At 40.0% G+C, this 27,513-nt stretch overlaps 1 protein-coding gene across 6 annotated transcripts in view; it reads left to right on the top strand.

Annotated features, from left to right (window-relative positions):
• ABL2 (ABL proto-oncogene 2, non-receptor tyrosine kinase) overlaps positions 1–27,513 on the top strand; it is a 48,328-nt gene that overhangs the window by 3,647 nt on the left and 17,168 nt on the right. For 2 of the 6 annotated variants that reach the window (XM_071809986.1, XM_065841857.2), the window contains exon 1: positions 24,578–24,841. The exons of 3 other annotated variants lie outside the window; for them this stretch is intronic. In XM_071809986.1, coding sequence (XP_071666087.1) covers positions 24,736–24,841 — 106 coding nt within the window. In that variant the 5' untranslated portion in view covers positions 24,578–24,735. Of the gene's footprint in view, positions 1–18,161; positions 18,771–24,577; positions 24,842–27,513 lie in introns of those variants that run through there. One more of the 6 variants, XM_065841858.2, reaches the window with a different exon arrangement.

Raw genomic sequence — 27,513 nt, 5'->3', positions numbered from 1 at the left:
CAGAATTAACTAGTACCGCAGGGACAACAATTCAAGAGGGAGAAGCTGTAGCGAACACTCTCTTATGATCAAATTCTTACAGTTCAGTGCAACCAGAAGAAAAGTACTTGGTGCCGTTACAGGATGAGTTTGCTTTCAGAGAAGGAAAAGGAGAGAACAGGGTAGTTGGTTCGCTTTTTATCCTTTCATTAGTTTGTTTGAGGGAAGGGGTCCAACTGATGACAACCAACAACTTTCAAGTTGCATGGGCCCTACTCGGCTCCTCATATGACCTTTGAACAGTGCCATGCTCTAATTTTCTTTCTGAAGAGCAGTGATAACTGCCTGCTGTACCAAGATATTCTTTGGAATGGTGTTAGCCTGCTTTTCATCTCTGGAAAGACTTGCTGAGTGTTGTAGAAAATGTACTGCAGGAAAATTAGTGTGTTTAAATCCTGACTGGGAAACTTGTGCAATACCTGTTTGCAATACTGCTGCAGTTGCCTTGGTGATATATTTTGGGGTAGCGGAAGGCTCTTCTGCACTTGAGCTTTTGATCCAGCAAGCACGGGACATTTGTTCCCTGTTTTGTTTTCTAGAGGAGGAGTTTAGCAACCTTTTACTATGTGCATCAAGGTCAGGCAAGATAAGCCTATACTTTTAAAAATAAAATTATCATTAAAGCTCCCCTAAGGCAGTTGGAGTGCTATGCCACGTGATAAAAACATTCTAAAATAGGAAGAAGCATGAATAACACCATTCCTTTGAAATTCAGTGAAACAGAAGGGCTGGATGCATGAAAATGGAAAGAAGGAGAGAAAATAGGGTCAGTTTAACAACTGCAATTTGTGGGCCTCCTGAAGTTTTCTTTATTTTTCATCCCAGTGAAATGCAGCAAGCTTGGGCCAGAGCTACTTGCCGGCAGACTTTCCTGTCAGTAAATGGCCTGTGCAGATGGAATATAATCACTGTATTCAGTGCCTGACTCTTTGTGCTGTAAATCAGAAATCTTGTGGGACCATAACGTATAAATAACTCATAACTAGTTATTTGGGGAATAAAGGATAGTTCAGCTAAGTGTCTAGAGGATCATCTCTTGTAGAATGTGAAATTATAGGCATGTTCTGTATTGCATCGTTCTCCATGATATCTAAATTATTCTTGCAGGTTCAGTTGCATTCAATACCCATTTTTATACCTTGTCTCCAGTTGGAGCTTTTTGCGTAGTCTTTCGGAAATGAGAGGACTCTACCAACTCAATGGAAGGGACAATATAATAAAGACTACCAATCAGTTATAATTCCTGGCATATGTATATCTCCTATGTACTTTTCGCATAGACAGAGGAACGTAGGCTGAAGAAGGTAAGACTGAATTGAAGTTATTTCAGAAGACGTTAGTCTAACTTAAAAATCAAATTTCAAAGCCCAGACGGATCTCTGATTTCTCGGTTCTCCACATGTAGCAGATGGTGTGGTACAAGTTGTTCTAGCAATATTTCACAAACTTGATATTGCTTGCAAGTGCAATGTTTTGCAAAAAAAAAAAAAAAAAAAAAAAAAAATTGTGGTTTTTTTTTTTGGGAAATAGGGACATGGCCAAGTGAACGTGTTAAGCTCTTGGACACAAAAGCAAATTGTCACAAGTGGCTTAAATCATAGTTTTTAATCTAGCGGGACTGACAGCTCACATAATTAGAGTTGGAAGGTAGTTGGACTATCTCCTAGAGATGCTGTAGCAGGGTTGGCTTCAGGAATATTTTCTGGCTCATACTAATTACAGATTCTGGGACAGTAGCCTTGAAATCATGTTTTCACTGGTGTTCAGGAGAAGTGACCTGTTCTCTGACCCACTTACTTCAGCATATGTTGTGTGTGTTTGTTCTTAGAGCAGGCCAGCCCTTGCTGAAGTCTAACCATACTGTTTAGATCTTTGTTTTATAGATGAAGCCAGATGATCATTAGCGTGATTTATTCTAGCCCATTTCTCTTAGTTGTCACAACTTAATGGTTCCAGTGTACTTTTTAGCCATAAACTGTCTCCTGAATACTGCTGACAGCAGACTAGTTCACACTCATAAGAAACAATGTTAAAACCCAACTCGTACAAACCAAGAAACAGCAGTTTATACTTATTCCAGTAGGGATGCATGTGAAAGTTATTAAAAGTAATACAGTTAGGTTTTGTTTAGTGGCTTGCCAAGTTGATTTTCAGCTGGTTGTATTTCAAAAAGCTGAGGATGGATGACCACAGACTAAAGCCTCACCTATGTTATAACTGTTTCAGAATCCAGTATCCTAAATCACTGCGTGCTGATCAGGCAGTAGCTCTTTCAACAGTGTGTAATTACAAGTGACACAAAGCTGGGTAGCTGTGGTGCAAATGGCCCCTTGACTGGCTTTGCAGGTGAATCTGCAAAGTAGGCACAGAGGTTTGTTCTTAACAGCATTCAGAAGAGTTTTTACCAGTAAATAGATATTTCTCGCAGTTGTTTGAACCACCAGCAGTTTCTCTTTCCCTCAATAGAGCAAGAAAGAAACGAAAGGTTGCGCCGAGGGGGGTAACACAGTGGACTTGTTGGGTCTGAAGTAATGGTTCTCTCACCATCACTGCTTCATCCCTGACATTTCTCTGGTTTTGTGGTTATGAAATACTTTATTTTAAAGGCTGGTCTTGGTGTTATCCATAGAGATTATTCTCTCTAGAATAAGTGACTGTTACAAAACCATTGAGGCTTCCTGTTGGTAACACTGTAAACCACAACAACAAAGCTTAGTTATATTACCCATATCTGCTCAGGAAGTTTCATGTGCTTTGTGGTCTTTCTATAAAGACATGCGCATCTCCTAATATGATTGCTTATGTGCAATTGTGTATAAATTAACTTTTCAATAGGTGCCTTTCAGTATCAGCTAACTCAGCACAGGAAACAGTCCAAAAATAACTTTGCCTTTTTTGAGGGGGAGACAGAGATGCACAGAAATACCTCACTAAGAATTGAATTGGTTTTGTTTCTAGTGCTCTTGAAAGGCCATTTAAATGTATTTCTTTTAAGATTGAACTGTTTCAAGAAATTCCTTTCCACTTCTCCTGTCTTTTCCTCCCAGACGTTGTCCTTAGCATCTTAATCTTGCTATGATACTTCCATTAAAAATAATTACTTGTGTTAATCAACTTGGAGCTTCACTTAGGTTGATTTGAAAGTATTCTATGGCAATAGTGATGTGAAAATTTGGACTACCATTATGTAAGAATAGCAGCCTCATTTTCTGTAGGACAGTTACACATCCCCTCATCCTTTAATTTGATAGTGTGACTGGTTTGGATTTTGCTCTATTTTCTGTTGATAGTTTGGGTTTTTTTGTTGTTTAATACTAACAGGAAACTGAAGCAACTTCTTCTTGTTTTAAGCTATATAAAGCAAAAGAACCATATCCTGCTGCTCTTGGGTCAAACTAGGAATCAAATTAGAGAACAGGAGGATGAGAACATTCTGGATTTGTGACCCTATGCACCTCCTATTTCTCCTTCCTTTCTCTTACAATAATCCCAACAACAAAGCATCAGGTGTGTCTCTGTTGTTCGTGTTTGCTGACATCTCAACTAGAATATGTAGGATGAACAACTATGGAGAAGAATATCTCCATAAAAAAGTAGTGATACAGAGGAAAGAACAAGAATGAGGAAAGACTGGAAAAAGAGAGAAGATGGTCTTGCACCTTCTACTTCATAGTGCATTCAAGTACACTGGAGATTTTATTGCAACTGTTCAACTTCAGAGATAAAGCTGTTAAAATACAGTCATGGGTACACTTAATACTTGTTGAATGAGCCAGGTGAGCCTTCTAAACTGATCTATAGTAAGCTGGAAGTGGATTACTGACCAAGGTCTCAGCCAGTGGGCAGCATTCCACTTGAGGGATTTCCCCACAAAGCTGGTGACTGATCATGGGCACAAAAAGATGAAGATTTCCACGCTCCTGGAGCACAACTGAATGTTAATTTGCATGACTGTTCATTTTGGGAAGGAAACCCCCCCAACAAAAATCTCCTCCCCCTGTTCGGTTCCTAGCAGAGGTAGAATCAAGTACAATTGAATAGTGAATACGTGTATACACACTTTACAGTTCATGTGTGGGATTTACAGTGGTTTGCTGTAAGATACCAATAATCGCTTTTGTTGCAGGTTAAGTGTGCTCAGCACTGTGGCTAATTTTGAAACAAGTGTCAAGCTTGCTTCTGGCTGAAAGAAATTATATTAATATTGGCTAGTATGGTGGTAGTATGGAGCATAGTTCAAGAAGTGTTCTTTTTTGTCATATTCCATCTTCGATTAGACCCACAGTTTTTGGAAAAGTTGGCTGTACAGTAGACACACCAAAACATAAAGGAATTGCAAAGGGAAGAAACACTTCCTCATCACAAATCTGTGTGCATTCCAACAGATGGCCTGGCCTAGAAGCTTGTTTAAATACTGTCATATCCAAGTAGATTAGTATTACCGCCTACATTTATCCTAAACATCAGAGGTCTAAAACGTGTTTACAGAGCACAGATCTATTATGTAGACAAAAAATGAAGAGGTTTGTACATTCTAATTTTGTAGTCCCTTGATTATGATAATAACCCTTCAAACCCAATCTGGAGTGTAAATTAATATAACAAACCCTTCCTTAGCTTACAGGGTCGGCTCAGTTTCTTAAGATTATTTCAAAGCCTTTACTGCTCAGGGTTCGTTTCGCTAACCAGCAGTGTCACACAATTAACTAGACTGTTCAGTTTTACTGCTGCTATTCAGAAACCTGTGGGAGGCTGTGCAACTGATGAGAATATCAATTTTGTGTTGCTGCTTAGAAAAGCCAACACCAGAAGAAGTAGCTACACTAGTATCTCTGAAAATTTACTCAATAATAGAAGAGAGCTGGAAAAATACTTAGATTAGCCTTGAAGGTATTTAAAAAGAAATTATTTAAGTGTTATTTCCTTTACAGCAATGTAGTATGTCAGAACTTGCTAATTAATGAAACTACGGTGACTGTTCCACAACAAAAAAATCTGTTTATGCAAACTTTTTTGAAATTAATCAAGCTATGTCATCTAAGAAGAGAGATCTGAATAACCTTGAAGATCTTTTGAAACAGTGGCACAGCTCCTCTTAAGTCACTGGGTGCAGCAGAACTCAAGCTTATACTGGCCTGAGCTGAGTTCTGTAAGCATAGAATTACTGCTTGTGTTTAATGCAGTTTTTTCTGAAAGCACAGGTTTTAAGTGTACAGCTTTCTTTATGTTCACCTTTTACTTGAGTACAACTGAAAGATAAACAGCATCCTTTGAGAGCTGATTTGTAGTTCCTTGTCTCCTGTAAATTAATTTTTTTGTCTTTTCATCTATAAGCTGGGAAAAAAAAACCAGTCTAACAGTTGGCAGCTCTCAGGTTCAGATTTAAGATAAAGTTAAAATAGCAAGTTCTTCTAAACTGAACTTGAAATTTCTGAATGTCCTACGTGTGCTCTTTAGAATATTGTTGATATTTATTAATAGAGTCTTGGTAAAATTACTCTTCAAATGGCACCTTGATCAAAGCATAAAGGCTGTGGTATAGGCAAGACCTTAAACAGATGCTCCGAAAGTTGTTTCTTTGATCACTTTGTGGTGATATCACTCATTTCTGATTTGTTTTCAAACTTGCTTTTTTACTGACTGGATTAGCATCAAGCAAGCCACGGTGAGCTTTGTCATTTGTGGAAGTAATGTAAATACTGAGAACCAGCTCTCTGCAGGCCCTGGAGAATTCTTGCTCTTTCTCCCGACAAGGAAAATGTTTTTTTTTTTGTTGCAGGGGCACATTAGATGGTTTAGGATTGATGTGCAAAATCAGTAAGTGCTCAAATGATAACTTGAGTAGCCTGCCATAGCTGTCCTGTGAAACAGGAGTCCAGCAGATCTAATTCTTGCTTTTGTCATAACAGTACTAAATCTGTCTGGTCAGAAAATTTCTTATTTTCTGTTTTTAGGTCACCATAATTAAATACATTTCGCTTTTTTTAGGGGTAAAATGTTTAAAGAGGGCACTGTCCTCTTAAATCAAAGTCATTTAATTGTGTGATAATTCCTCCACTTCAGCACCTAGTTAGAAGTACAGTGTGCTTTGAGAAGTTGAAATAAGCCACATACTTAATTCTGTTAAAGCTAAACTTGTCTGTTGTCTTGTACAGAAGTTCTAATTCTTTCTTATTTTAATGTGAATAAGTCTGTATAGCTTCCATCTATATTTTGTCAAATGGTTAAGCTAAATTTGCTGAAGACACTTGGTACGTTCCTTTCCATCAACACACAAGCTTGCACTGTGATGGTAAAGGTGCAATGACTTTTTCTGTGTGCCTTGTTAGTGTTTCTGCTAAGTAAAATACTTTTCTTGTTTTGTGGGTTGGTGGCAAAGCATGTAACTGCTTCTGGGTGCAGGCTGGGTCAAGAATAATGCTCAGCTGAAGCCACAGGTGGGTGGGTTGGTTTAGCTGTGGTGGTGTACTCGCTCATGCTGCGTGCTACAGAACTGGCATCCCTTAAGGCAGCAGAATTACAGGCTGTTTAGACTCAGGTGAGCTGTGCTGTTTTCTTGCCATAGGTGTGAGGGAATAGTAACCATCCCCAGGTGCTGATTGTTGGTGTGTTTTCTCTTGTGCATCAGCTGTCTCAGAACTACACTGCAGCTGATTCATGGGAGGCATTACCAGTGAGCATTTTGTTCCTGAACAAGCACAGCCCTTGACTACGAGGAACCTCCTATACAGCCTTTCTGCTTTATTTAGCCTTTTCCTCTGCACACAAAGCTCACCTTGTTATGTTCAAGCAGGGAAGTGGGATTAGAAACACGGCATTGTCAGCAGAAAACAGGTGAGTATGAAAGAACACAGCCCCATGCTGGGCAGTGCTACCATGTTATCTGGACAGCACACAGGAGGCTGCTGGAATTTTAAAGAAAGAATATATAAGGATCAATTACAGGTTGCTTATGGAGATCATGGTTTTTCAGCCTACCACGAGAGGGTGCTGCGATGCTTTGACTTAATTTATCCATTGCTAAAAGGTTTTTCTCTTGGAAAATTGGAGGGTTTGTTGTTTTGTTTTTGACCGTGTTGCCGTGAACAGTGTTTTAAGTAATTGTGGTTTTATGAAAGCAGGCAAGATCCACATATCAAAAGGCAGATGCATCTGTGTCAAAATTTAAGGGAGTACATGTTGCTTTTGCTTTTAAGAGATCAGCTGCTACCCTTTTAGTTCTTTTGTTTCTATTGGGCTTTATCCTAGATAACTTCATCTGCCGGTAAGAGAGGTTTTGCAACTTATGTGAAAGGATGCAGGCAACTTTTTGGGCATGAAAAGACATTAAATCTGATACTTCTGCTGGGAAATCTGAGGTCTCAAATTAAGAGTCACTTCTTATTGCTTCTATGCATGTCTCATTTGTGAAATGGCAGTAATGCTTACTTGTTTTATGGAGATGTTTAGACTTAACTTTGCATAAGCAGACACAGAAAAGCTGTCTGCAGGCTAAATGTTGTCTCATCTGTTAAAGAAATGAGTTTGTTGTGGTTCTAGCCTGTATTTCAAAACAATTGTGGCATAATAGGTCTGATAGAAGGTTAGTGTTTGTGTTAATTGTTTGACTTGCCTTGAAATGGGAAGCTCAAAGCACTGTGCTTTGCTGAATGTTATCTATTAAACTTCCCTAAAGAGGCCGAAGCTACAGTGAATTAGCAAGAGATAGAGAGCTTAGTATATTGTTTTTGATTGTTTAGTAGTAGAGCAATACAAACAGAAGAGTGAATTGCAGTAAGCATTCCTGTAGTGGGGTTGTTGGCTGGGAGACAGACTCTTTGCAGAGGTCCTAAACCTGGTGTTTAAGCATGTAATTACAAAAAACAAGATCACCTGGCACTGCTGTGGTGTTCCTCATTGACTGCTTAGATGTGGGGCAGTTACCCTAAGTTAGGATGTATTTGTGGGTTGTTTTCTAAGTGTCACTTATAATTCCCATTGATACTGATCAGTGAAAGGCCACATTGAAAAAAACACATTGTTCAGTCCTAAAGCAGACTATTAGAAAGGAGATAGGAAAATCTGTTTAAAATACAACCAAGACAGACTTCTCAGCTTGCATATTATCATGTTAAAGCAGAGGCATGACTTTTGGTATGCTGTAACTGTCCTTTTCCCCTGCACTTTAGTAATTTGTTATGATTTGAGATCTTCCATGCGTTTCAGGTCTTGGCGCCTGGCTTTGTTACGTCCACCCATCCATTATTTTCTTGTACTGAAAGATTAAAACACTCTTCAGCACACAGTTACCCCCTGTGCTCCACCCTTGAGCCTACACGGAGGTGGGCTTGTAATTTTTGAAACCATAAAAGCTATTATAGAAAGCATCTTGATTTGTTAATGGGGAAGTGGGCTTTAGTCTATAGAATAAACTGCTCTGGTACAGCAGTGCTTCATATCACCAAACTGAAGGTTACCCTTCCAGGGAATGCTCTTGTGTTTTTGGAAATTAGATAATGATCCTGTGTTCTGAGCAGTGTCATGGTGAATACCATGTGAAGTGTGGTTGCCTGAAGCTTAAAGGGAAACAGAATTTAATGTCCAGGAATTGGTGTTGGTGATAAATGAGGAAGAACTACCATTTCCTTTCCTATGAGCATTTAGTGTTCTTACTCAGCTGCCTGTATCTTTATTTTTCAGCCATATGCAATCTGAAAATGAGACAGGTAAAATCATAACAAGCTTAGTCTGGTCTTTCTGTTATTATTTTCCTTTGGTGTATAACATTCAACCCTATACTGTGGGGATTTTCTATTATATGCTGCTGTTCTACTTTTCCTTGCTTTAAGTCTACTTTCTGCCCCTGCAGTTCCTTTGTGTTGTTCAATATACAGAACCTTCTGTTTCTTCTGTGCTTTTTGTCATTCCTATTTTTGCATAACTTAATGTACCTGTTTTTTTTTTTCCTTATTGCTTTCTTGAGTAGGCCCTGTAGAAAACAATAATTTTGCAAATATTATAGACCCAGGCAGGATCTCTCAGCAAAGCATATTTTAATAATAATTTTGCAAGACTGGGTGTTCTACCTAAAGGTAGGCACGCTGAATAGGGCAAAAAGCCCCTCCTGCTATCCCCCAAGATCCCGGCTGCAATTTCCCACCCCTCTTCCCCATTGGTTGGGTACCTCAGGGTTTACAGACTATCCTGACGCATACAATACCCTTCCCCTTATCAGTCTATTTAAGATACGGATTCCTGGTACTTTGGCTACACTTGCCCCTAAATTAACTTGTCAATACAGGTATCGATATGTATACAGGTGTCAGTACATACTCTGAGAAGAGACTGTGTTCTACATTACAAATTCATAGTCCGATGTCTCTCGGTCCTTCCCGCCTGCTGGGGTCAGACGACAGGTCCTCAGTTATGTAAAAACAACTGTTCTTTGTCAAATGTTCCTTACAGCCCTCTTCCTTCTTGCTGTGTTAGCACAGTATCTTCCTATCTGACTGTGCTCTTGGTGAAATAGTTTGTTCCCCCAGTCCTTGCCTTTGCTGACAAAGGATGCCAGCTCTAAAACCAGGAATGCAGACATGCATTAAGTTACCATCTTTAACTATTAAAAAACTTAGATCTTGACATGAGTAAAAATCCCTGCAGTTAAGAAAACGGTCTTCTAATAGCTCATCCTATTGAGTTAGCCATTTTTTTTTTTCCACTGGTAGGTTGGTAAGTTTAGAAAAGGAAGACTCTTATCATACAGATAAGTGAGAGGCATGAGTACACAAGATGGTTTGTGCAACATGTCTCTAGCAGAACCTACGCCACATCCGTGCTTTCTCTTCCAATTTTGACTGTAGAGGCTTTCTGTTGTGCTTTGCCATATGACAGATTTTCTTCCCTTTTTTGATGCTTGAACTTAAAGCTGTTTTAATCCTACTTCATTAGTGTGAGGAAGCATAGGAGTTTTTGTTCAGAGAGCATCAGTAGTTGAGACAATAGCTGTTTTCAGTGTTTTATGTCTTTGTATTGAAACTGGTACTCAGGGAGATGCTGTAAGGATTTTGTAACAAAAGCTCCAAGTATTGCACTTTAGGAAGGATGGCTGATTAACACCAGTTTGAGTCCTGCTCTGCCACAGCTTCCAGTCTGATATTTAACAAATGGCTCTGTTGCTTTGCTTTAGACCTTCTCCTGCATAGTGCAAATTTTACCCTACTCTGTAGGATTGTCAAGAGAATAAAATATCAAAACTGTGAGGCACTCTGTATATCAAGTGCTACAAAAATATCCCCTGTAGTATCGAGTCACAATATTAACATGCCCTGACTGAGAATGTTCTGTAGGCTGTGAATTTAACGCATGTGAGAATGAGCATTTACTGGTAGTGAAGGTTCAGTGTGGTTAGCACTACTGAGGGTAATCACCCACAAAACTGATAACTTTACTAACAAAGTGTTTCAGCAAAAATTGTGGATCTTATTGTTTAGTTGTAGACATCTGAGTAGGCTAGATGGTTACCTTCTAGAGGGTTTGGAAATAAATCTTACTAGAATTCCTATCCTCATGGGAAGAATATTATTGCATCTTGTCACAAGTCTGGAGAACAATTCGACCTCCAGAAAGCAGTTTTCTAGATTTAGAAAAACTTTACTGTTCGGGATGAGATGCTTATGCTGCTGTTTCCTAACTGCCTCTTGTGTAAAAGAACAGACACATCACTGGATGACATGTTCGCTCTCAGCTTTGTATGTTAGCACTCATGCAAATTTAAATTACGACAGTGCATCTCTGGCCTGGTCTGTGAGGAGGAATGCCAAGTCGTTTCAGCAGCGTGCCTCCAAAGACAGCTGTGCGGTCACCACTCGCGTCTGCCTGGGTCTGCGCTCTCCCCAGTGATCCCCACCCCACATCTCCAGACACAAACGGGAGATGAATCTCAACAGCTGTGGAAGGCTCCGTTTGGGGATCTTAATTAGAGTAAGGAGTTATTTGAAATGTTTCTTTTCATAAGTGTCTAATGATGGTTGTAAGGGCTACGTATCCCCATTCAAGTTGTCAAGATAATGCTAAACTCTTTATAGAGTTTGAGTTCTGCTGGTCTGAGCCTGGATGGGGTTCCACATCCCTCTAAATGTAAATAACGCTCATATAGACCATAGTGTTTCTCTGTGCTCTACCAGTGTGCTCTCAGTTCTTCCTCTTTTCCCCTGCCCAGGTTACCCCTTCTTTTTTTTTCCATGCTGATTTTTCAAGTTGTAATTTTTCCTTGAGAGCAGGCCACCACCGTTATGTGATATACTGCTTCCATAACATGGGCAAAGTGCCCAATAAAACTGGTTTGAGACCTCCACACCTAGACCTGAGTATTTTTCTTCCCCAGTTCAAGCTGTGTAGCCTCATCTAAGTGTTCCAGCTCTGGCAGGGGGATTGGACTAGATGATCTTTTGAGGTCCCTTCCAATGCTTAAAAATTATTTAAAAAAAAAAAAAAAAGCACAAAATCCCCTGCATTTTATGTATTTGTCTTAGATTACAGCAGCCACCTTCGTGTTTCAAGAACAAAGCCAAGACTGTCCATTTCCCTGTAATTATATTGTACCTGTCATTACATAGGAAGCCCTGCCCTTTCTTCAGAAGTAAGGTCATTAGATTCCATATATTTTAATTGGGTGAGTCATTTAGGTTCAGTCCTGCTGCTAGAGCATGCACCTATTGTGTCTAATGTAATTTCCCCTTAATGGGGCCAACAGTAGCAATACCCATAGTATGAAGTCTGTTACAAATAAGCTGTCTACAACATTAACAACACATAATTTTCAAAATATTTACCAGAGATTTTCAGAGTAAGAAGACTTACATTAATTTTGGCTAAGATGGAGAGGATTGTAAGTTTATCTAGAAAATACCTAACCCTGAAGTAAACTTACAGGGTACAGCCAGCTTCAGTCCTGGTCATCTGAATTGCAATATGATAAGACAGAATCGGTGAAAGCTTATCAAAAGAGAAGCTTGTCTCCACCACCACCACCTTTGAAATTCAGAAGTGAGTTAACTCAGATGCTTAAAGATCCAGAGGCAGTATTTCTTCATAAGAGAACACTTCCCCAAGTTTCTAAGAACAGGATCACCTCTTATCTGGTTTAAGGGTGGGGTTTTTCAACATATATTTTACTTCAGTGCTCGTTGAGTTCTTGGCCTTAGTGGAATGAATGAAAATCTGATTATAACCCAGTGCCCATGAGCAGCAGCTCCTTGTTGCTGTCACTGAGTTGGTGACACTGACAGCTAAAGTAAAGGCCGGCTGTCCTTCACACTGAAGTAGATGCAAACTTGAAGTTGAGTGACCACATGGATTATTTGATGAATATTTCTGCCAAAGGAGTCACAGCTCTGTGAATGAATCTGTTAATCTAGTTTCTCTAGTAATTAGGAATGAAGTTATAACACTGATAATAATCTGTCACACTTTAATTAGATACAGATACTTCTTGATACAGAAGTTTTACTGAACAGTCACATTTGACGTTACTAATAAGAGAACATGCCAACCTATATTAATCAGTCCTTTTGTGGGCTGATTTTGCTTGGTCTGTTTGATCATGATGATTTGATATTTGCCATTACTCAGCTTTTCCAGCTTCAGAACCTGAGGTGTGACCCTGCATGTTTAATTTACTATTCTTTTTAGAGGAAAAAAAATATCATACTTTATGCAGGTCTCTGCTAGACATTCTCTAGGCTTATCTGTTGGTTTGTGTGCTGCTTGTCTCCATGTGTGCCTCACTTGATCTTTGTGGGTGCTTCAGGGGTTTTCCTGTTCTGGGTGCACAGGCAATCTACTGTTCATGATGAAAGCATGACCTTAAGGGGTGTTTGCCCCATAATCTCTGCTGATGCTTCTTCATGAAGGAGCTTCAGCATCCTTCCTGAAGGAGCTTAGATGTGCTGGGTATTTTCAGGTTTCTGAATTTCAGCTCTTCACTCAGTTTGTTAGGGACTGACCATGCAGGCTTTATAAAAAATTAACACTGTTATGCTTGTATGGTTTATTTTAGATTGTAAGAGACTTAGTTCTCAAAGCAATACTATGTCCATATAAACATCTTTCCTTGCCTGACTTCCCTCACTGGTTTTGACAGTTTTGGCATCTGCTCAGTTCTATAACCTGTTCAGGAAGTTGTTACTTCTAAGGAACACATAGTTGTATTGACTTTAAGTGCTTAAAGTAGCTTGAAAGCAATGGGAAGACTGTTTCTGGCAATGATGTAGATGAACAGGAAACATGTCATTAATTCTAAAGATCCTTCAAATAACTTTCAAATATTAATTAGCTTCTGATTCTATAAAGTCTTTCTAAGCCGAAAGACCCATTTGAAGAGAGCAGCTTCCAGTCCAAAGTTAATCAGACCTGCTTTGGGATGCTCTGTTGCTTGATAAATAGCAATTCTTTAGCTGAGGTTTGTCTTATATTATAGTTTACATCAAGGGTACTTTTTCAAAGAAATTCAAGTCAAGTAACTTGTCACAATAGCATGGAATTCCAATAGAGAAGTGCCCTAAAAGGCAGAGTTTTAGTAGCATCTCAAGAAGCTGGCAGTGATTTACTGTCTTGTACTAGTGCTAAATAAAAAGTCTCTGTAAGGATGAAAAGGAGAAGCCCTTGGTTGGAAGCAGTATCTACATGGGATGGGAAATGTTCTGCTTTCTAACTGTTGCATAGATAAGAGCTACAGTTATTCTGAAAACATTTGAATACAGGATTCCTGTAGGTAACTGCTGTAAAAGTAGAAATGTAACTGAAAAATCTTCTCCCTAGCTACCACAACCCAGAGCTGCTTTAGTTTCCACTACCTGGACAAAAGGCCAAAGTCAGAATTCTGTCTCTAAGTCAGAACTGAATACAAGTTCACCATGCTTCTGGTTACTCAAATATCTGATTTGGAGGGGGTTTGTACTGAAGAGCCTTAAGAGGGAGAATGATTTTGAGAGGTGCATTTGCAGGATTGCCTGTTGTCTTGGAATTTCCAACTTCAAGACAGCACCTGGTGTGCTGGTACAGCCCAGTAGCAAGCCCTGGTCCCAAAGGAAGCTGGTTTGTGAAGGGATACAATACAGTCAGTGTAATCCAAGCAGTCAGCTGTCCTGACAACCTATATAGGCCGGCAACAACTGGAAATGTTTTGCTGTGGAGTGGAAGGAAGAAGGAATGAGGTAGAACTGTCAAATTAGAAAAAAAGGATCTTAAATTAACAAGATAAAGGGACCTTTCTTGGCCTTTCAGACCAGAAGATTTGGAGACACTGTAAGTTAGTTCCCTTCTGGATGGTACAGTTAGACTTCAGTCTTAATCTCAGTTCAAAATTTACATTTCATAAAACCACACTCCTAAATTGAGGAGCAGTTTTATGTACCTCCCTCAAAGTGAGCAGTATGGTGCAACTGGTCAAAAATCTTGTCATGAAACTGAGTGCGGCTGATGTTCTTTTGTCAGAGGTCTTATTTTGGAGTTTAAGTCATCTTGCACTTCATTAATTTTCCCATCCTTTAATTGATGGTGATAGCAGAGTGCAGACGCCATTCCTTCTGTGGGCTGCAAGTACTCCTCTGAGCTGTATGAATGGCTTGATTTCTCCGATTTGTATGCCCTAAAGTCACATTTTTGTCTTGTTCATGCATATCACGTATCAGCAATAACTCGTATCAACTTGAATGGCAGTTTCTGTGTGTTTGTACTTGTTGCTGCCACTGCTGCAGGTGTAAAAACTCTTACCAGTACCACAAGAGGCAAGGTAATACTGATCCATCCTCTCAGTTTAAGATGTGCTATACTCCTTAGCTCTCCAGAAAAGCATATTACTACCCACAGTAACATCCACAAAAACTGAGGTTGTAGATGGATGCAATTTAGGAACTAGCCAGTACTTTACAGAGCGAGAGGAAACAAACTGCTGAGTGAACTGTAATGTTAGACCTCCCACTGGGTATTTCCAGCCCTTTCTCTCTTCCTTCTTTTTTTCTGAATATATATATATAGTAAGCAGAGTAAATTAAGCACTGGGGGAAGTGGCACCCAAAGGCAGAAGCAATAATAAAGGCTGGAGTAGCCTTCAGTTAAAAGCAGCTGACAATATTCCAGCCAATCCTCTGAGCATCCCTGTCGTACCACCACAAGTACTGGCAGCAGGAGAGATGTCTCATACAGCTATGCCAGTATTAAGTGGGAGGAAGGCTCTTTAAATAACTACCAGTGGGTCTCCTTACCTGACCGTGTCAACATTGAGTTGTTGTTTCACCCTCTGAACAGGAAAAATTAGTCAGGTACTTATGTGGCTAGCAGGTGACAAAATGAAATAATTTTTTGCTTTTTCTAGTTGCTGGATCTGTTTTAGAAGGGAGTGAATACTGCCCTTGTTATTTTGTGTTTCTGTGCAAAAACCTATAAGCAACGTGATGAAAATCAGAACAAAAGAAGAATGGTTCAATAGAACACTAGAAGAATTTGGTTAAAATTGGGGGAGTAGAACTCAACTGAACTTTGTCACTGAAGCAGTCCAAACGAATACTTGGCTATATTTTGTTTTTAGAGCAGCTGCATTTTAGTGGGGGGCTAAGGCAGCATTAGTCCCTTCCCCTCTCACTGTTAATAGTAGCATGCTTTTAAGTTACTTTGCATAAAATCCAGTCTTGAAAAGCCTGCCTTGTTCTTACAATATAGTTTCCATTGTCTGTCTCCTCTTACTCTGGTTGAATGGAAGGCTTTGTGGTATCAATTCAATAAAATAAGATTTCATTTACTTAGGATTTCCTCAAACCCCTTTATAATCCTAGATGAATCCATACAGCTGTTTTCCTCTTCGATATTTCCCCAGCACAAGGAGGAAATCTTTGCAGTGCTGTAGAAAAACAAACTGCTAGTGTTCAGATTAACATTGTAAATTAGCAACAGATCTTGGCTCTTGTGGGGATTTGTCTTTTGACAAATTGAGATAAATCTGCAATACACCTTCTTTAACCAGTCTTCTAGTTCAATAGTTTCCTTACAAAGTAATTTTAATATTTATTTTTTTTTTAAAGTGCTCCTCACTATAGGATAGCAGTATCTGATGATTTAGCCAGATCATACACTGTACTAAACACTGATTATAGTATATAACTTGCTGAAAGGCATAATGTTTTTGTTCAGTGAAAATGTGCTAGAAATGAAAAAGCTATCAAACAGGAATGAAGAAAATGTCTTGTACTCAACTTTCTAACTTTTCTTCAACTCACCTGTTTTTTGCTTGAAAGCTGCTAATAGACTATGAGAGATGATGTGAAGAGGAAGAAAGCGAATAGCAAGATAAAGTTGCTGATAATATCAACTTGTTAAAGACAGGAGATACAGAAGTTGACTGAAGAACTACAGGAGGATCTTGCAGGTTGAAATGATATGAAATTTGGTGGAAGTATGTGGAAGAAAATGGTTCTAGCTTTTCATATGAGGTATTTAGCTCCAAGCCAACTACTACAACAGTAGAAATAAATCTTTGAGCTGTAATAAGACAGTATCATTACCATATTTAGAATTATAGTCCAAAAAGCAGAGCATTAGGAATAGAAAAATATAATTCTGCTACTGTACAAAGCTGTGATTTCAATATGACATGCAATTCTGATCTAGGTTTCTAGAGGAATGTATGGTAGAGCTAGAAAAATGTCAAAGGAGGACTGTTTAAAGGTGACCAAAGGCAATAACAACATCAGAGTGCTGAAGACAAATGCTTCAGCCTGGAGGAGCGGTGGTGGAGGCAGAATAAGGTAAAGGCCTGTGAAGATCACAAGTGGTGGGGAAAGCACCAACAGGTAGTGATCATTTGGCAGTGGCCACTATACAGACTGAGGAACTTCAAAAGAAATAAGAGCAGTTGAGTTGTTCATAACTTATCACATAAAAAAATATCGTCCCAGAATGTTTAGTTTGCATTACTTCAAACAGCAACTGGGTAAAATAATACAAGCAGCATGTTGTTGGGAAATTTAATTACAACAATGCCAGGTTTGGCTCAGAAAGACCTTGAGATACAACCTCTTGGAGGTTTGAGAAGTATTCTGGAATAATACCATTACCCTTTGCCCAGGCAGCTTCTGTTGGCAATGGTAGTGACAGGACACTGGGCTGTGACCCAGAGTGGTGGTTGTTACATGACTGAAGAATCCCAGCTGTCAGCTACTGACTTGCTATTATAACATATAAGCGTTCTGCTAAACCTGAGGCGCGGGACTTGTTTTCCCTATCACGCTTCCTTTAGATGATCTGTAGTTTTGATATTAACCATCAAAAAGTACTTGTATTTCCTAAAAAGAAAAAATAATCTCAGTGCCTAACTTTACAGTAGGTGTTGCCACTACAGAGGCAGATATGTATAAAATATGTTTGTATTTTAGCTGCATAAAATTCCTTCAAGTTGAATATATCAACTAACCTCGTTTCTCTTCAGTTATTTTTAAAACATTGTTTTTCTTGTATTATGTCAAAAACCCCAGATCTCTACTGAATAATATCAGTCAGAAACCCACTTAATTGAATTAGCATTTTCAATCCACATCCACTCAACTCATTAATAATCTTTGTCTACTAATTTACAGTTATCCTTCTTTGTAATAAAAATGACTTTATCACTACACCAGCAACTCAAACAATGACTTTTTTGTAGGTTTGATGACTTTTAGAATAGATTATTGAACTTGCACAGTCTCACTTTTATTTTTTTTCCTTCCTCTATTAGTTCTTCCTTAACCTAGAAAGGCTTTTCTAAAAAAACAAAGTTATTTCTATGAGTACATTCTTGTCTTAATACTGAGCTCAGATGCACGAGGGCTAAACACCGCTGTTGGTGGACTTGAGACAGCAAATGTAGCGACACAGCCTGAAACTACGAAGCTGCTGGGGTTGAGCTTGGAATTCTCTTCCTGCCGAGCCCTGGGTTTGTGTTACTCGGTTATTTGGCAGCTGTTGGACGTGGGGCTGGTGAATGGAGCCCCTTGTCTGCTCCGCGGAGCCAGTGACAAGTGACAAGTCTGGGTTTTGCTACTGGGAAGCGGCACGGCAGCCAGGAGCTAAGTTTAGTGCATTGGACGTGTTTCTCTGACCTCATACGTGCATGTTCATGCTGCCTCCCCCAAAAAGTGAATCAGCTCATAGGGCTGAGGAGCAGCAAGACAACTAAAAGTCCCTCAGCTGAATGTTGGACTCTGGGGATCTCCTGACAAGGACCCACATTAAGAGCTTTCCCTGGTTCTGTTGTTAACAAGACAGCATGTGATTTTTGGGCAAGTATTCATGCTAAAGCTCGGCTTTTCTTGGAGAAAAGGAAACGCTGGTTTATTTTCTAAGACAAATAGATTTCAAAGGAGGCAAGATCACAAGAGTATTTTAGTCTAACGAAGTAAATATTTTATAAAAGGAAAGCCCTTCTTTGTTCACGAGAAGAAAATGGCTGTGGACAATGGCTTGAACAGCATATTGCTTGCTGACAAATGAGGGTGACAGCGTCGTGATTTATTTTTAGCTAGAGAATTTTTTTTTTTTTAAACAGAAGTACTCTAGCTTTGGCAGTTGCTGCATATTCAGTGTGGGTGGATGGAACTGAGAAGTCGCATCTGTGCTAACAAGCGTTTTGGGATTCCATTAAAAAATTAAACTCATGTACTGGAAACTGAAGCTGTATCAGCTCACCTGGGGAGCTCTGCCCTCTGAATATCCTCCGAAAGGTAAGCAGTGCTGCCTGTCCAAGGCACTTGCAAAAATAATTACTTGGGCCTCAAGCTGTGACATCAGCCGAAATTTGGGCTGTTAGATGTTTTCTTTCACTCCTGCGGGATTACCGGTCAGTGAGTTAGGCTGTACCCTCTCCTTCCAAGTTTTCCCTCTAACTAGGAAGGATAAAAATAAATTTCAAAAAGCCAGCTGAAAAACAGATTAATGTGGTCATTGTTCCAGGTGCTGAGTCTAAGGAGAGGGCCTAATACTGTAGAACTTCTAATAATATCTAATTATGTCACTGGGAAAGCAGCTTGGATGTTTATGTCATGTTAACTCGAAGGTCCGATCACTTAGTGCTTTACATCTGCAAAATAAACCTCCCACCAGTTAGACTTTGAGTGTAGGTATTTGTGGCTTGCTTAGGGCTTGGTTGAACCACGATTTTGCAAGTAGTCTTTTTGCAGAAGCACTCTTACTTAATGTTCGTCTTAACACTGTGAGTAAATAGCTATTCATTTGATTTGCTTAGAATTAGATGATATCTTGACTTTAATCTCACCAGTATAAATCATAGAATGTCCTGAATGGAAGGGACCCACAAGGATCACACCTCAGGAATTCTGTTGAAGTGTAATCCACATTAAGCAACTTCTCTCCCAAAGTACCAATGAAACCAAAGTGCTAAATGACTTGCTGTAAGCTGTCATAATGTTTGGCCATCCCACCTTTCCTGGAGAAGGACTGGGTGACCTAATCCTCCTTACCTTCATCCTGGAGAGGTTTACTGGAACTTAGCACGGCAGAGGAAGAATGCCAGACAGACTTTTGATCTGCATGTATGCAGTTTCCCAGTTATCTTTGAAATCATAGCACTCCTTTCCCTACAACTGTTACTGTGGGAGTAGTTACTGTCCAGTGTAGGCAGAATTCAGAGGAACAAAGACTGGAACTTCATCACCTCAGTACTCAATGGAAATGGGTATGTAATACAGAGCATTTTAAATCGGTGGGTGTCTCTGTTTCTAGCTACCAGCAATTGCAAAGCTTTTTAGATTTATAGCAGCTGAACAAATCCTTAGTAATTAAGGTAGCAAACATTTTGATACAGTATTCAGGATTTTGAGAAGAGGTTACATTTGTAGCTTTTTTTTAATATATCACTTTACATTGAAATCTCTCACTTCAGGAGAGTCTTTTTCTTATTATCTGTTGTGCCATTGTGTTTTGGTTCCTCACCCAGAGGCACATTCAAAGAAGTTAGATTGGTACTTTGAGTGGATTCTGGTGCTTACTACCATTCCCAGTACTGTGACAGGAAACATCCATTGTGCCTTTTAATAATTGTTAGGTCCAGCTCTCCTGTGCTCCTGAGTTCCTCACCCTAAACTATATTTAAATGCATGTAAAAACCTACATCACTTTGCTATCTGCCTTTATCCCAGAGTGACTTTCCTGCCAGAGTTCTGTGAGGACAGAAAGTCTTGGAGGTAATGAGAGCCACTCTATTGGGTTAGCAGCATTTGTACTGAAGATGATCAATACTTATCTACTTTGAAATTCTCTCTTAAAATAGAAATGCTATCAAAGGCTGCAGTAGAAGGTTTGGTCACTCACAGCCTATACAGTTGCTGATTTATGAAGCGATTTATGCATCTTGCATTGAATGGAAGATTTTCAAATGAATACCTTGGACCTTAAACTTGATTTATTTCATTCTGGGTTCTGTACTAAAAATATACTACTTCAGCACGAGGAAGCGGAGAAAAAGCAGGGAAGTGCTGCATTAGGCTGATATTGGGAGAAACGGTACACACCTATGTACCACTGACATCTGAGGAGAGGGGCTAAGGGACAGCTTGGAATGTTTGGTAGCGTTAATAACAAAGGAAGAGGGTGATTGGAACCAGTGAACAGAATAAAGGTAATTCCTTCTATCAACATCAGTTTTAGTCTTAACACAGCTAACCTCTTGTCGTGTCCAGGTAGACAAGGTCATGAATTCATACACTGCTGTAACTAGATGAGATCATTCTGTCTCTCTCCTTCTACCAATTAAAATTCATTGACGGCAGAAACCCAAACCCTGTTTACCTTGGATTTTTATAATCAAGCTAGCCAAAAAGCATGTCTTGTAGGTGAAGAGCTACCATTTTAACCATGAATAAATGCAGCTGTTTGTCATGTTGCAAAATAAATGTGCATTTAAGAGGTGAACTGTAGGAGAACTTATTAGGTTTCTCCATGTGCTTCTCTTTAATACCAAAGATCTCTGAAATAGAAAAGGTTAATAAAAGTGATATTTTCATAATTAAGGCAATACAGTGCTACTGGCTTGGCTTGAAACATTTCTTTTTATATGATGTGAGCTGTTCATGATGCAATTCTGTCACTGACTCTGAAGTCTCCTCCCATTCTGTCTCTCCCAGCCTGGGACCATAATTAGAAACCTCTTCCTTGCCCATCCCAAGTTCTTGGCTTGGAGCTGTATTTCTTGGGTTTAATTAGTGGGTTGTTTACAGTACTTAAACCTTGCACCGCTCTGTGGGAGGCCCCAGGACTAACTATGGATCTGTGCTCAGCTCAAGCAAACCACGTTGTTAGGAGTCTGATCGCTTCCAGGAGAGGAACACCTAGGAATGGCATTTACTTAGGTTGCCTGCATTTTACCAAAGCCATATGCAAGCTATCTGACCCTTTTAAACTGGTGTTTATCACGGCCACATGTAAGTCAGCAGAAATTCTAGGTGGTCTGTTTAGGTAAGGGCTTAAGTCTGTTAAAGGGTAAAGAAAGTTCATAGGTCTGCTTCTGTGCTACCACATTATTAGACAGCAGGAACTTGGCCTGCTCAGCACTGGTTTGCCTTGAGTATTTTTGGTTAGTAGGAAGTGCTGAGACTTGGCTTCAGAAACAAAGCTGCTGTAGAATTTGATACTGTTCCAATCGTGTCAGCAAAATAGGAAACCCACTTGCTGCTGTGTTATCAACTTTGTTTCCTTGTATTCACTAAGGCAGAAATCCTCCCACTAACAAGCTGGGTAAAGATCTTGAAGTCTAGTGATGTAAAGTGACGTATGTTTTGAAGATGGTAGAAAATAGCAGTTATACTGGCAGTCATTAGTTACTTGATGGTTTACTTTCTGTGCTCTGAAGTGACCAGTGCCTATTCTTTGGTAGTCTTAAAAGCAAATAAAATGAGTCTGTGTGCAAAATAGCCTCACAGCTATTTGTATCAGTAGTTTGAAAATTCAAAGTGAAAAGAAAGTGAAAGATGTGGCATATGGGGGGATCTTGGTGGCCTTGTATTAAAGCACCCCTTTCTGAAAAAGGCACATTTGAGAAGCCAGAAGATAGAACACCATGTGTGTACACCCTATGGTTTTTTTTTTATTTAAAATGCTAACATACCAGATTGGGACTCTATGCAACAACCAGTGTTTACCCTATAATCTTTTCTTTGTCTCCCTTCCATTGACAAACCAGTCACTTTGGCCTGCTGTCAACACAACCAAACCCTTTTCAGAGCTGTATTTCCATTTACACATTATTTTGTTTGATTAAGAAACATGGACAGTTGGTTCATAAGTTCAGAGCATAGAGAATTTTTGGACACTCCCTGAACTCCATGTTTCAAAGCAGCATAGTCAGCAAGATTTCCTTACATTCAACTTTTTCCTACTGCTAGAAGAACTAGAGAAATGCTTTTAAATGGATGAGTTGCACAGGAAGGGTAACCACTCTCAGGAAATGGCTTTGAAGGGCACCACAGGGAATAACTTGAAGAGCTGCTTTGCCTGAAACATGGATTCTTCCACCGAGGAAGTTGAAAATACCAAAATTAAGATTTTTATATTGTGCACTTACTGTGAAGGGAATAGGAACAGGATGCAGATGTGGTGGATGCAGATGTCAAGGTGATGGCCTACAGTGTAAAATAACTATCTAGGAAAATCGCTTGTGAAAGAAATAAAGCTCATCTAGAAGGTAGAAAGATGCCTGATTTTATTCAGCCTGGGTGCATTTGACAGGACCTTATGACCAGCTCCACGCTGTACAGGGACACCCCATATCCCTCCCCCTGAGAAAATACCTTCAGGAGGGTGGTGGCTGGAAGGGTGCAGTGACAGAACTGCCCTGTTTTAGTAAACTTGCAGGTAAAATGTTACTTGCCCGTAATGCCAGTGCTGGCCATGACTTGTTTCCCACCAGGAGCTCATTAACAGACCAGCCAGTCATTGAGCTTTGGCTAAGGATGTTCTTCTGACAGGCACTAAAATTGATGAGTTCAACAGATATATTTACAAGTTACATTATTAACCCAACCTAACTTTCTGCTAATTCTTCTTTGTTCCAAATACCTGTTACTTATCTGTTGTATCTTAAACTAACAAGTGAATTTATTTCAGCTAAGGTTGTTAACTATCACAGCTAAGACTAATTTAGTCACAAATCCATATGTAGCTTGTTATTTCCTGGAACCAGTTCAGATGCACCTGAAAAGCATGTTTGTCACAAAGCTCATCCACATGTTTCTGAGGATATGCTGCTTTTCCCTACAAATCCTGCTTATTCTTTGTGCATTAACAGATAAACTAAGGTTGATACAAATACCAGTGTAATTAAGAGTGCTTGGAGCCAATAAAAGGGGAAAAATAAATTGCAAGAGGCAGAAATAAAGGGGAAAAGAGATAAAGCCTAGGAGCTCATAAATAAAGGAATCTCAACCTATAACTGCTGGGTAGCATGCTGCAGGATTTACTGAGCTTGGGGTTGGAGGAGGAGGAAAAGAGTTGCCCACCTGTCAGAACTTTAGCAAGACAACAGTATGTGAGTATCCTAAGGCATTTTCTTTGTCTGGTTATTTTTTCTACAATACATTAGGTGATGGTGGAGGGAGAAACAACTCATGTCACAGGCCATAAAGGGAAAAACACCACCTTGCCAGCACAGCATATCCACAGTCTTATATAGTGTTTGTATACATCCACAGCCTTACAAAACTCAAACATTTGGAACAAGCCAAGTTGCTTATTTCTTACCTTTAGCCTGATGTGAGTCCTCATCATGAAGTGCAGCTGCCTTTCTCACAGCACAGTGGGGTTCACAGATTATAGAATGCCGCTTTTTTTGCCTTGGTGGGCTGCAGCAGTTCCTCTCCCCCTGAAAAACGCCATCCTCCCAGGTATGAGATTGGTTTGTTCTTTAACCCTTCCTTATCCCTGTGTTAGGAGGAACCTGTCCTGCTACAAGCCATACAGCATTTGCTAGGAAACTAGGGCTTTTAGAGAATTCATCCAGCAAATCATATGTTTTTTTCAGAGGTAATTTGTTGGTCCGCTTTTGGAGAGCTGTCCTGAGTCTTACTAAATCAGCAAATACACAGCGCAGAGTGGGCATACTGTACTGCTCTTACTCTCTGTTTCTTTCTGAAATCCTGAAATGTTCAAGAGTGTTTACCTGCTCAGTGCTTGTACACCTCTTAGATGTGTATTTTCATTCACTCGCATTGTTTCCTGTTGATTCATGTAAGTAGTGCGCTAGCAATGGCATGTGGAGTGGAAAATGAATCAATCTGGGCGGTCCCCTTAATGGGTGATCTGTTTTGTAATTCGTACAGAGGAATTTCTCCAAGGAAACTGTTTGCTTTCTTCCCAAACACTTTGTTGCCTAACTCTTAGCGGCACAAAACTCTGTCTTTATAGCTCATCTCAAAACTGTTTCAACTTGCAGTCCCCACATCCTCTGTTTGTCCTGCCTTCCCTGGGAAGCTCCACCCTCACTTCCAGCTAATAACCAAGTTAACCCACAGCTTCATTTTCCCAGTTACTCCTTTGCCCTCTCGGCAGCACTCGCTTTTTCTTTGGCCTCCAGCCTTGCGAGTGGTGATCGTCTGCGTGTGGCGGTGTTTGCGCTGGCAGTGGCAGCCCAGGACTTCTCAGGTCAAACAGCCTCTTCTGTTTGTTGCGAAGTGCAGCATGATTGTGGGGACCGTCCTCTTCCAGTCGAGCAGCTACGGCAAAGAGGGCAAGCTGCTCTGCTGCCTTCGCGAGGAAGCCTCTGAGCCTGGCGTGAGTTTCACAGGTATGATGCTCAGGGTTGTAATGCTGTGCTATTCCTTTCCCGTATCTCTCTAAGTGCTTTGAGGAGGATGTGGGTCCTCTCAAGTCTCTCTTTATCTTGTAGGATGAGATCAACCATGGGCAGGACCGAGATTGCCTGATTTTATGCAGGTTTTAGGACTGTTGAAATGCTTCATTTTTATGAACAGTATTTTAGAATTAGACACCACTTCAGCACTTGATGTGACTCTGAAATTTAAGATTTAGTATATACTGCCTCCTGCTCTTGGACTAAAGAGATTGGTAATTTGGCAGCACAGGGTGGGGGACAAAACACCCATTACATGTGGACTGAATAGGAAAAGAATTTATATCCGGAGAGAGGCCAATTGTATTGTGGGAATAAAGGAAAGGAAGGAGATGGGTGCAGCATGACCGTGAACTACTTGTACACTAAATGATGATGTAGGTTTTCCACTGTATAGGAAATGAAAGTGGTACTATATGATTTATAGTTAGCCTTTAAAAGGAGCTGGTATAAAACAGAACTTCCCAGCTCATTTCCTTACTCTTGATGTGAATACAACTTGCAGACTATTCAGTTGGATTAGTATCATTTGCGATCCACTTTGGTTATCTTCTTTTCCTTAATGAGGTCTATGTGATTATCACGTTTCTCTGACCTTCCATATCCTTACATATTGGATGGTATAGATCCCACACCGTATTGAGTCGCCTAGATTATTATGTAATAGTAACCTGCAGTAGGTACTCTCGTGCCCTGGTAAACTCTCCTTTAGTAGATATTGGATAACCTTTACAGTTACTTACGCATCCAAGTCACTCTAAAAATGAAAGTGAAGGAAGTTAGTGAGATGTGAACTCTTAAAAGCATTTGATATTAGGTGATGTGATTTTTAGGTAAGCACTGTAGCTAAGTGATTGAAGCTCCTCATCAAACATTAATTTCTGCTGGCTTTTTTGTTTTGTACATAAAGTAGGTGTTAAGAACATGTGCCGGCCTCCCAGGCATTCCCGAGGAAGCCATGGTAGCCCCACATCTGTTTGAATCCTGGCTGGCAACCCAGCACAGCTACCACAAGCGGTTTCGTGTGGGCAGAGCTGCTCAGCACTAAGCAGCAGGTGACATCTCTGCTGGTTTTGACTTGGCCGAAGTGACCGCTGCTGGGATCAGCCTGGGCAGGCTTAGCTGGTCCCGGGCTTTGCTGCAGCAGCTCTGAAGCTGAGCTGAGATTTGGCTGGTTCAGGCTTTACCAGTGAGTGCACAGTTAAATGCTGAGCTCTGTGCTGACTGGTAAGCAGGGGTTGGGGGCTCAGTTCATGAGCGTTTTTGGCTCGAGAAAGAAACTTAAAGTAGACTTTGATTTAAATCACATATTTTTGTTTAAAGTCTTTCACATTTTGGCAGATCTATTAACTGGAAGTAAGAGTGAAAGGTGGGATATTTTTTGGAAACACTGCTTAATTTTGCATTTGCTCCTTAGCAGAGATGCATGAGTCAGATTTCTTGTATAGCACATCTGCTGAGTGACTTTGCTTAAGGCACTGAGCACAATTCACTGTAGGAATATAAAGAACGTATTATTTAATTAAATATGTATTTCTACTCCATAAAGAGAGCTGGATTTAGGAATGGGTGTTCTTTCCTGGCACTTCACAACTGGACATGCATATGCACATACCTAACCCTAAAAAAATAACAGCGGGATGTTGCTATAATATAGTAATGCAGGTAGCTGAGCAGACACTGGGATTTCCTCTCTTTCCCAGGATAGCACACAGTCTGATGGGTTAGTATATTGTAAAACTAGTTGTGTTTGATGGTTAGGAATGAGAAGCGTATGTGAATATTGTATCCACAGACAATGCCATCAGAAGTGACATTTTGGTAGCTTAATGTCTCTAGTCACTTCTGTCCTTGCTAAGAGAACTAGGGTGCTACTTCAGCGAGGCTTGGGAGGTAGGTTATTAATTAGTTATGAGGTGAGCAGGTTATATAAGCAATATAACTCTGAATGATCATGAGAAATGCAGTGAAAAGCCACTTAGTTACATGTTTAAAAACAAAGCAGAACAAAGCTCAACCATTTACTTTGTCATGTACCCACAATACAGTAGCAAAATTGCATGTAGCTGCCGGGAACCCCCGTGTCCTCATTTTCCAGGCCTGAGCTCTGTCCTGGACACAGATTTGGCATCAGTTTGCCTGTTACTTGGCACAGGCCTCTTCCTGTTTTGTGTCTCACTGACTTCTCAGTTTTCCTGTCCTGTATTGCATTGGAGCTCTTTGTTCTCTTTTAAAGTGCCTTATAGACGGGCTCTCGCTTATGAATGTAAATCTCACAGGAGTGCAGGAAGGGGAGGACATTATATACACACAGTCTGGTGCCATGGTCTGCTTAAAAATATCCTCAGCCTGACTTCTCAGCCCCTCAGAAACAGGCCAAGGCAATGATTTTAAAGTGAAGAAAGCAGCCAGCTCTTTAAAGAGGACTTTTTTACGTTTAGTGCCTTTAATGAAATATTTTTACAGTGAATTTCCGTAAGTAAGTTCAACAAGAGAATTTGGAAATACATATTGAGACAGGAACTTGTGTCAGTTGTACCATCAGAGAAAATATTTATATCTTTACCCCTTCATATTTTTTGCCCCCTTGAGCAGCCCACATGTAT

The sequence above is a fragment of the Patagioenas fasciata genome, chromosome 6, assembly GCF_037038585.1.
Source record: "Patagioenas fasciata isolate bPatFas1 chromosome 6, bPatFas1.hap1, whole genome shotgun sequence".
Lineage (NCBI taxonomy): Eukaryota > Metazoa > Chordata > Aves > Columbiformes > Columbidae > Patagioenas > Patagioenas fasciata.
Note: the sequence above shows the minus strand (reverse complement) of the source record. Positions and strands in the feature narration are given on the sequence as shown.